Source organism: Cupressus sempervirens, chromosome 5 (genome assembly GCF_028749045.1).
Source record: "Cupressus sempervirens isolate cs-2001-9-10 chromosome 5, ASM2874904v1, whole genome shotgun sequence".
Taxonomy (NCBI): domain Eukaryota; kingdom Viridiplantae; phylum Streptophyta; class Pinopsida; order Cupressales; family Cupressaceae; genus Cupressus; species Cupressus sempervirens.
In genome coordinates this window covers 1,047,647,878-1,047,657,963 of record NC_143122.1, presented here as the reverse complement: position 1 = coordinate 1,047,657,963, position 10,086 = coordinate 1,047,647,878, and the positions used below count along the sequence as shown (strand labels likewise).

The 10,086-nt window shown below is 34.6% G+C and overlaps 1 protein-coding gene across 1 annotated transcript; it reads right to left on the bottom strand.

Moving 5' to 3' along the window:
• Positions 1–966: 966 nt before the first annotated feature.
• Positions 967–1,395, bottom strand: LOC149559531 (uncharacterized). Its single transcript, XM_089831486.1, has one exon. The coding sequence runs from the start codon at positions 1,393–1,395 to the stop codon at positions 967–969; it is 429 nt and encodes a 142-aa protein (XP_089687612.1).
• Between the last annotated feature and the right edge of the window lie 8,691 nt (positions 1,396–10,086).

The window sequence follows — 10,086 nt, the reverse complement described above, 5'->3', positions numbered from 1 at the left end:
AGCACTTAGAAAATTGAACCTTCTCAAAACTTAAAAAATTGAAACTCTGAAAACTGAAACTCACTTGCTGAAAACTGAAACACACTTGCTGAAATAAACACACCTTACTGAATCAAAAATTGAAAACTGAACCAGAAAACTAAAAACTGAACTTTTTCAAGCAGATATGTTTGCTATCATAGGATCTTTTAGCTATTTGTTTTGATAACCAGGATAGAATTGTATCACAGTAAAGGGGAAAATGTGTTTCTTTTATGATCCCTTTTTTGCGATAATAATTGTATTGTGATTGTGAAGATTGATAGCTGCTGGCTATTATGACACCTCTCAGATTTGACTGAAAAATTACTGAAAAAACTACCATAAAACTTGAACTATTAGCTTGAATGTGTACCTTGCGTCATAACAGCAATGTGGTGTGTTGTTCATGATTATACTAGGGCAGTATGTTAGCTGTCTTGGAGTGACCATTCCTCCTTTTTTAGTATTTTTATGTTATACACAGCAATATATTAGTCTATTATGATGGTGGATAACACATCATATTGCTACTGTGTGGTAAGATATTCATTCAAGTTAACCATTATTCAAAACTAGAATGTATACTTGCTGTTGTTTCAAAAAATATTCCAAAAAGACCTATACCAGCAATGTGCTTGAGTGCTTTTCTGATTTCTTTACGGCTGAACGGTTGGGAATTACATCATGTTATCATGAGCCTGTCATGAACTTATGAGGTATGTATGATTCAGAGCATTGGAATTCATTCCATGCTTTGTATGATATGTATCTCATGTGCTGATGGCAGATTGATAATAATGTGGTGTAGTTTCTAGCTTTATTACTAACAACTAACATGCTGAAACTTGAATTTAAACGTGCTGGAACAACACTTATTGAAATTTGAAATTAAACCACACATCTACTCTACTGTGCCAAAGCACTTATTATAATCTGAAAAATACCTCAAAAGCATCGCTTGAGGTGAATCCCATTAATCGATATTTTCAACTCTTCTCCTTCAAGTGTAGATAGATGGAAAGAATTATGTTGCGTGGTTTCGTTTATGATATACAGACCAGCCCACATGGCATCAAATTTCGAATGCTTTCTAGGTCTACTTTTCAATTCATCCCATTTTAGTACTAAGTCTCCTAGCTGGAAATCTTTTGGAGATGCCTTTTTGTCAAATGTCTTCTTCATCTGAGTTTGATGATTCTCAATGGTTTGTAAAGCATCTTTTCTTTTCTCTTCTAATTCACTGAATTGGGCTAGCCTTACCCTCATTGGTTCTTCATCAATCATATCTAACTGATGCATAAAATCTAATGCTTGAAACTCAACTGAAACTGGTAATCTAGCTTCTTTACCGTAAACCAGCATGTAAGGAGACATACCAGTTGATCTTTTGGAAGTTATCTGATCAACCCATAGTGCCAATTTTAACTTCTTGTGCCAGGAACGTTGATTCCCTTCTAATGTTCTCTTTATGATGTGAATCAGATTCTTGTTGGTGGATTCAGCTTACCCATTACCCTGTGGGTAATAATTTGATGAAGTATTCAGATACACGCCATTCTTAACAGCCCATTCAGCAATCTTATTTCCTATAAAAGCAAGTGCATTATCAAAAATAATTGAATCTGGTACACCAAATCTGCAAATTAAATCCTCGTAAAAATTTAAAACAGCAATCTCATTTGCGTCTTTAAAAGCCACTGCTTCAGTCCATTTTGTAAAATAATCTGTGGCTGTTAATACCCATTTATGACTTGCACTTGAAGGTGGGTTAATGACGCCAATGAAGTCTAGACCCCATTTCATGAATGGCTAGTCCACCTAAATAGGTTTTAAAGGCATAGCTGATAACTTCTCTTTACCTGCAAAAATTGCACATTGTTTGCATCTTCTTACCCAAAGATGTGCGTCTTTGAATATGTTTGGCCAATAGTAGCCTGCCTTCATCACCTTAAGAGCTGTGGTTCTTGGTGAGAAGTGACCTCCAGCTGGTCCTTCATGAAATTGATGGAAAATGTGCTCAATCTGATCTAGTTTTATACATCTTAGCAATACACCCTGCAGATCTCTCTTAAATAAAATACCATTCATCAAGAAATAAGGAATGGCTTGCAGCCTAAAATACCTTCATTTGGCTCTATCTAAACCTTCAGGACAACATCCATTTTGTAAGAAATTGATCATATCATCTATCCAATCATTCTGGTCACTTAGAATAGCAAGTTGTTCTTCATCCTTCTGAACTAGGATAGCATTTGAACCTTTGTTTAATTCATCCTTTCTTGTTTCAGCAAGCTGTTCACATAGCCCTTTACCTCTTACCAGCTTGGTGACCTTGATTTCAATATCGTATTCCATTGCTTTGGTAATCCATCTAGCCCTCTTGGTATTCAGGTCTTTATTCAGCAAGAAATCTTTAACTGAAGGGTGTGCAACCATTAGCTGTATTTTATTATTTGAAAGCATATGTCTAAATTTTTTTAGACTTCTTATGACAGCAAGGACATGCTTCTCTACAAATGAGTAATGCAATTCATAATCTTTAAGTCCTTGGCTAAAAAAAGCTAATGGCTATTCAAAGCCTTCATTGTTTTGTTGTACTAACATGGCAGTGATGCTATCATTATTCTTGTAAGCATATAGAATAAAATCCTTTGAAAAATTGGGATTTAACAATGTGGGAGCTGAAGCCAATGCTTCCTTAGTCTGTTCAAAACTTTGCTTACCTTCTTTAGTCCAGCTGAAAACCATGCCTTTTCTAAGCATAGCTGTTAATGGAATCAATAAATCAGCAATATTTGGAATGAATCTTCTCACAAAATTGATCTTACCTAAGAAAATTTGCAGTCCTTTCTTATGAGCTGGTAGTGGTAAGTCTAAGATAGCATTTACCCTTTCTAGTTCAATGGTGACACCTTCCTTGGAAGCAATAAATCCTAACAGTTTGCCTTCATGAACTTAAAAAACACTCTTTTTGGGATTTAATGAAATACCGTATTCCCTACATCTTTCAAATATTATCCTTAGATGCTGAAAGTGATCTCCTGCATTTTTAGAGAAAATAGTAATGTCATCAAGGTAAACAAGAATGAACCTATACATCAGATTTAAAAAGGCTTTATCCATGGATTTTTGAAATGTTGCACCAGCATTTGACAAACCAAATGGCATCTTTTGATACGCCATCATTCCCCATTTGGTGGTAAATGTTGTCTTATACCTATCCTCTTCCTTGACAAGGATTTGATTATATCCTAAAAAACCGTCCAGCAATGAGAATCTCTCAGAACCTGAAACAACTTGCAAGATTTGTTCCATTGAGGGTAAAGGATGCCTATCCTTCAATGAAGCTCGGTTCAAGTCATGAAAATCAACACATAACCTAATTTCACCATTTTTCTTTCTTACTGGAACCAAATTTGAAACCCAAGAAGAATGCTTGCTTGGAAAAATAATCTTGCTTTCTATTAACTTATTCAGCTCTTTAATCATAAGGGGTTCCAACTTGGGATTAATTGGCCTTTGTTTTTTCCTGATTGGTTTTGCTCCTGGGGCTAAATCAATGGTATGCTGGCATATGTCAGGATTGAACCCTTTTAAATCTGCATAACTCCAAGCAATGACATCCTGAAATTCATTGGTTAGATTAACAAAAATTTGTTTTTCTTCAGGGGTGCATACCTTTCCTAGCTTCAATTTTTTACCTTCAGCAACTTCAATTTCTTCATAGTGTTCCTCTTTAATTTGCAAACTAGATTTGTCTTTTCTTAGCTGATCATCAGTATTGAAAATGGACTCTAAGGTAACCAATCCTTTTGGTAGCTTATTGGTTCTTAGTTGAATAACTTGGTCTTCATATTGGTCCTATAGCTTCTGCTGGTTTGACTGAGCAAATTCTGCCTCTTCTCTTATAAAATTTACTAGATGCTGATCTAAATCAAATACCTACCAGCTTTCAGTGTTGTTGGGTACAATAGGTCTAACAACCACTTTTACATGATTGTCTCCTTTATTCTTGCTGATTTCAGTAGGAATATCATATTGCGCACCAATTGCAGCTAGTCTGTCAGCATGTTTATTCTAATTTCTAGGAATAGATTGCAAATTAAAAGCTTCAAAACAACATGTTTATAACTTTTCAACAATTCATTTTTAGTGGCATGAATGCCCCTAACTTGATTAACAATCAGTTTAGAATCACCATAAACTCGTAAATAGCTGATACCTCTTTTTATAGCCCATTTTAATCCATTTACCAATGCTTCATATTTAGCAACATTATTGGTACAGCTGAAAGTAAACCTGAAAGATGCATAATACCTTTCATTGGCTGGTGAAATCAGCATGCACCCTCCTCCAGCACCTATTTTTCTGCATGATCCATCAAAAAATAGTTTCCATACCTCATTACCCTGTTGTCCTGCATTTACATCTACATTTTTTATGATATTTGGCAAAAAATCAATAGATTCATGAATGATGTAATTTCCCAAACTTGGTTCTTCAACTTGTGATTTTGAAATTTCAGCATCTTCAGCAGCCCATTCGTCTAATAATACATTAGGAATATTATCTATGGGCATTTTAGACTCATAAATAGCATTAATTTCCTCTTGATCGAATAAAATAGTTGTGGTATTACTTTCAGTAGTGACAAAATTATGTTCAAGGCAATCTTTAGCAATAGGTTCAGATGGAATTGTTACCTTAGTACCGTACCTAGTGCAAAAAAGCATATGAGACCAATCAGCAGATACATAACCTCCTATTTTGGCTGTAAAATCACGCGATAGACATATAGAAAAATAGGGGGGTAAGTCAATGATGTATATGTCCATGGGAACTAAAATACTAGGACAAGCATGCAAGGTCAGATCCATATTCCTTATAACTCCAATTGTCTCAATGGTTGTTCCGTCCAGCTGCACTACCCCCTTTTCAATTGGTTCATATTCAAGGCCTAGCTAGTCTACAATCTTTTTTGGCATAACTGAGCTAGTGGCGCCTGAATCTATCATGCAATTATGGACAAGGTATTTGCCTATTATGACTGTCACGTAAAAGGGTAGTGGCTTGACTATTTTGGCTGGTTGTTGTGAATTATTATTATTTGCAGCTATAAGGACTATTGGGGTTTGCTATGCCAAAGCACTATTAGACAAGGTGAGTGAATGTAATGCTTCCTGTAACATGTCTTTTTGACCCGGGAATGCTAAAACATCCCACATAGAGACAGGAACATGAGTTTTCTTCAAGTGCTCCACAATATTGAAATTTTGGGTACTAACCTTTGACTGATTCTTTGATACAGCAGGCTCTTTTTGCTATTGTGATGGCTGTAAGCTCATTTTTTGTGCTTGAGTTTGCTGTCCTTTTGGTACATACTGCATTTTTGGTGCACTTGATGGTCTTGGTTGAGTGTTACCAGAATTGGCCTGCTGCTATTTTGATTCATCAGCTTGCTATTGTAAATTATTTGCAGCTTGGTCTTTTGACCTTGTTCCCGCTGATATAGGCTTCCAAGTCTGATTTTGATCAAAATTTGCTACTATAAATGCCTCATCTTTTGTAAAATTCATCAAAGTAGCATTAGAATTACGTTGTTGTTGTACTTGCTATTGCACTTGTTCAGAATGGAACTCTCCTTGGTTTGCAATCTGTTGTTCTTTCAGAAGATCTCGCTTTCTTGCCTCAAGTGCATATGCACAATCCAACCAATAATGACCAGCATTGCAAGAATTGCACCATTCTTCATCATGTGCGTAGTTGTTTTGAGGAACAACTACCAATTCCTTTGAATTTCTAGGAGTCACATAATTGTATGGCTGATTGGTCCTTTGGCCATAATTCCTTTGCTGTCCTTGAGGTTGTCTTTGTTGATTTGAACCTGAAGCTTAGTTATATTGCCTACTTTCTTGATAAGATGGTTGATTAGGCTTATTATATTGACCTTGTTGTCTCTTTAAATTTGTTATCTCATTTCCATAAGTTTGCAATGTTTTCATCATACTGTCACTTTTCTCAATTAAGCCCTAATTTTGCTCTTTTAGCTGTCTAATAGGAGTTGTAGCAGCATGTTCTTCTACTGCAACCTAGACATTGAATGCTGGTAATGCTGGCATTGGCAAAATTACAGACAATGGTGGTATAATAGCTGGTATAATCTGCTGTATTTTTGTAGAATAAGGCATTGGAGGCCTCGAAGGTAGTTTACCAGCTTGTATTAAGTTGTTTTCAGCCCTTACAATGACATCAAATGCATCAGGCAAAGTACGCCCTCCCATAGATTGTATCATAACTGAAATATCACTGTTAAAAGCCTTTAAATAAAATAAATATGCATAATCATTAGAAGGCTTAATAGTTTCCAGTATTCTATCCCAAGTTCATTGAAAAAAAAAATTAAAATCAGAAATATGCTCATTAGGATGCCTCTTAATGGTAGTCAACTATTCAACCAAAGAAAGATTATCAGACTTATCTTTGAATTTGCTGATTAACAAGCTTCCCAATGTGTCCCATGTATCAATTGAATTTACTGCTGGACTTCTAAACCAAATTAATGCTTTACCTCTGAAAGACGCAGCTAATAACTTCAAGGCCACATCTTCATGCTGAATTTGGTGTAATCTACAAAGGGTAGCAATATCCTTAATATGTTCCACAGCTAAAACATGATTTTCACTAGTAAAATATGGTACACTTTTTAATGCTGCTGGTGGAATATCATGATGGACAACAATCTGCAAGGGGCTGCCAGCATTGAAAGCTACAAATGGCAAATTTCGAGCCATTTGATGAACTAATGGTACTTGTTGTTGTACCGAAAATGGTAATGAAGGTCGGATAGGTTGACTTATCTTCCACTGATATGTTTTCAGTTTTGTAACAACAGCTGTAGCACCACTTGTAGATGCTAAAAATACAAATTGGTCCCTTGATAATGGCTCAAAAATGTGTCCTTCAGATTCAGAATGATCTCAAACACTTAAGTCTTTTAGAAAAATCAATATCTTCAATAACTATTGCGGATTCTTCAGAATTTGTTAGCTGTTCTTCAATTATAGGATATTCAAACGCTAAAAAATCTAATCCGAATGGTGAAACTGATCTCCCCCTTGAAACTGTTGGTGTTCTTCTTCCTCTTGTTGTCCTTCTAGGAGCTCTTCTCATTAAAAAATCACCAAACTGCAACTGAATTTGCGATAAACCTTAAACATAGAGTCACCAGGTGTTAATAAAAATACCTTCAAAAAGGCTAAAATATTGCCATTCACACCAAAACAGCAGTAAAATCTTGAAAATCAAAGAACTGTGAAGCAGTTCGTGGTCCCACTGGGCGTGCTAGAAAACTGTTGTCACGTAGGATTTGCGCCTTTAGCGAGATGTAGAATCAAGCTATCCTGTGAAACAGTGAAAACTCTCTCGGGTGGTGGGTTGTCCTAAAATGAGAGAATAATCTCTAAAAGCTAGGCCAGTTCCTAAGTTGTGATCACCTAATCCTAAAGTGCACTTGAGATGAGGGTAAGAAATGAAAGAATGAATGATTAAAACTAATCTAAGTGAGGTGATACACCAATGGTTAAGAATATAATTTTGATTACTTTAGCACAAACTATGAAAAAAGACAATTGATTCACAATATCAGACAATCATGTAATCACAAAAGTGTTTCTATATAAGGATCGAGATCTCTTGCTTTGAAAGGGATACCTAAGTTTCACCAATTTTTTGCAAGGAAACAATAATCACAAACATCAACCTACAATCACATGTATCATGATTCAAATTTGTAACTAGGAATGTAACTATAATGAAGGCAAACACAACATTAAAGCAAGAAATTCACAAAATCGCACAAGAATCTATGATAAGGAACAGTTGTATCTCTATAATCAATGCTGAAAAAATCTCTGTCACAAGTGCCCTTACAATCAACTCAAAATCTGCAATCTGCAAAAATCTGAATCTGAAAAAGGGTCCCTCATAATGAGGTGAAAGTACAATATATAGAAGAATAACCCTAACTTGGATTCCAAAATTATGCTTAGGAAAAATCACTAAAAATGGTGAAAACTATGAAGAAGCCTCTGAAAACTGCACTCAATCACCTGCACAACTGCTGGATAACTCAAAACTGCCTTTAACTCTCCAAAATCATGCACAAAAACTCAAACTCAGATAAACTGAATAACCCTCAAAAATACCATGTAAAACTACTCCTAATTATGCAATATATTCATAAAATAAGCCCTCAATCTGAACTGCATGCATAACTGATCATCACTGCTCCATGGACTACTAAAAATATCATCAAATAACCCATAAATCTGCATGTGAAACTAGAACTAAACTTGGCCTCAATGAATACCCCATGTTAACTGAATGTTCCTTCCAACCTTTTCTCCTTGCATTTAGGCATAAAAGATACTTAAAACTCTTATAATTTCCATTAAATAATTAATAAAATCAATGGCCTTATAATTACGACCACTTGATATATTAATTTTACAATTGAAGCTTATTTTATTATATTAATTTAATATTATCGTGTTTATTCTTATCATTTATCATTTAAAATGAACACGTTAATATTAAATTAATATTATAATGGAAACTATTTTTTTTAACTCTTTTATTTATACTAATACTAGTATGCTTTAATAATTAACATTCTATTTTGTTAATTTTAAACATATTAGTATTAATATAAATGATGCAACATCATTTTTACTAGTTTCATATATATTAAATGATCAAAGTGTAATTCATTTAATACATGCAAAACTAAGTAAAAATAGAATTTGGCAATAATATCCAACTCTTATATATAAAAATAACATACATAAAAACTCAACTCCCACTCATAGATTTGAAATTTCATTGAATGGAGTTTAATTGGATCTTTATCATGCAAAGAGGAAAGTTTGATGACTTAGCTTACATTTTGTATCTTGCGTGAGAGCAAGAAATGAGCACTTCTTCAAACCATAGCTGCGGTTGTATGAAGTTTGCAATTTTTCCTCTTTCCTGGGCAGATTTTTGTTTGCTGACTGCTCTATTGTTGAAGACGTCTTTATGAAGAGCATGAGTTTTATTTGCTGCATGGCCACGAGTTTTACTGTGGTGATATTTGTTGATCTTCCTCTTCACTTGGATGCCATATTTTTTAATGAACTTGGCTGCGGGTTCTAAGCTTCTCTGAGATTTCATGGGTTATAAATGGCTTCTTTATGCTATTAGAAGGGTTTATTCATGTGTGAGCGGCTTTTGATTTTAGCTGGTTATACTCCCATCTCTTGTTTCTAGACGCCATGGGTGTTTGAGATTTTTCTCTGTGCTAGATGACCTCTCCTTTTATGGCAATACGTTCACCGTAGATGCCACTTTACTTACAGATCTGAACATGGTTCCTTACTCGTAAGAGCTTTTTTAATATGTTGTTACGAATATGAAGCAATACTTGAGATAATACCAATAAAATTTATATATCGGTTTGCATATTCTCTATGATTTTTGACTCCATTTGGTAATAAATTTGATGCTGTGTATGAATTTACCTTGCTTTTTCTTTAGAACATGCTATGAAAAATCCATTTAATGGCCCCATTCTAAAGATTCAAACCCTATTGTAAATGTTATCTTTTCTTCTTTGATTTGGTACGAACTGTTGCGAGCTTCACTCATTCACCTTGGGGTATATGAATCATAAAGAATGGTTAACTATTTCTCTTTTGGGTTATAGAAATAATTGTTCCTTTAGGCATTTCTCTTGAGGGTTTTTTGATAAGTGCATACTCTTTTACTGTATGTATTTGAAAAGATCAATAATCTGAAGTTCTCTTATTGCTGTTACCTTAAAACATATAGATCTGGATTGGACTATGATATTTGTTATGCCATCCTGAGGAAATCCTGGTTATACTCTATTACATGCTCCTTAATCAATAGTACTATTTGCTACTTCAAAAGGATTTCCAAACATCATACCATGTACATAAGATTGAAAATATTTTTGAACATAATGACTGTAACATTTTACTCTTTAGTTGGATCTAGTTGATCCAA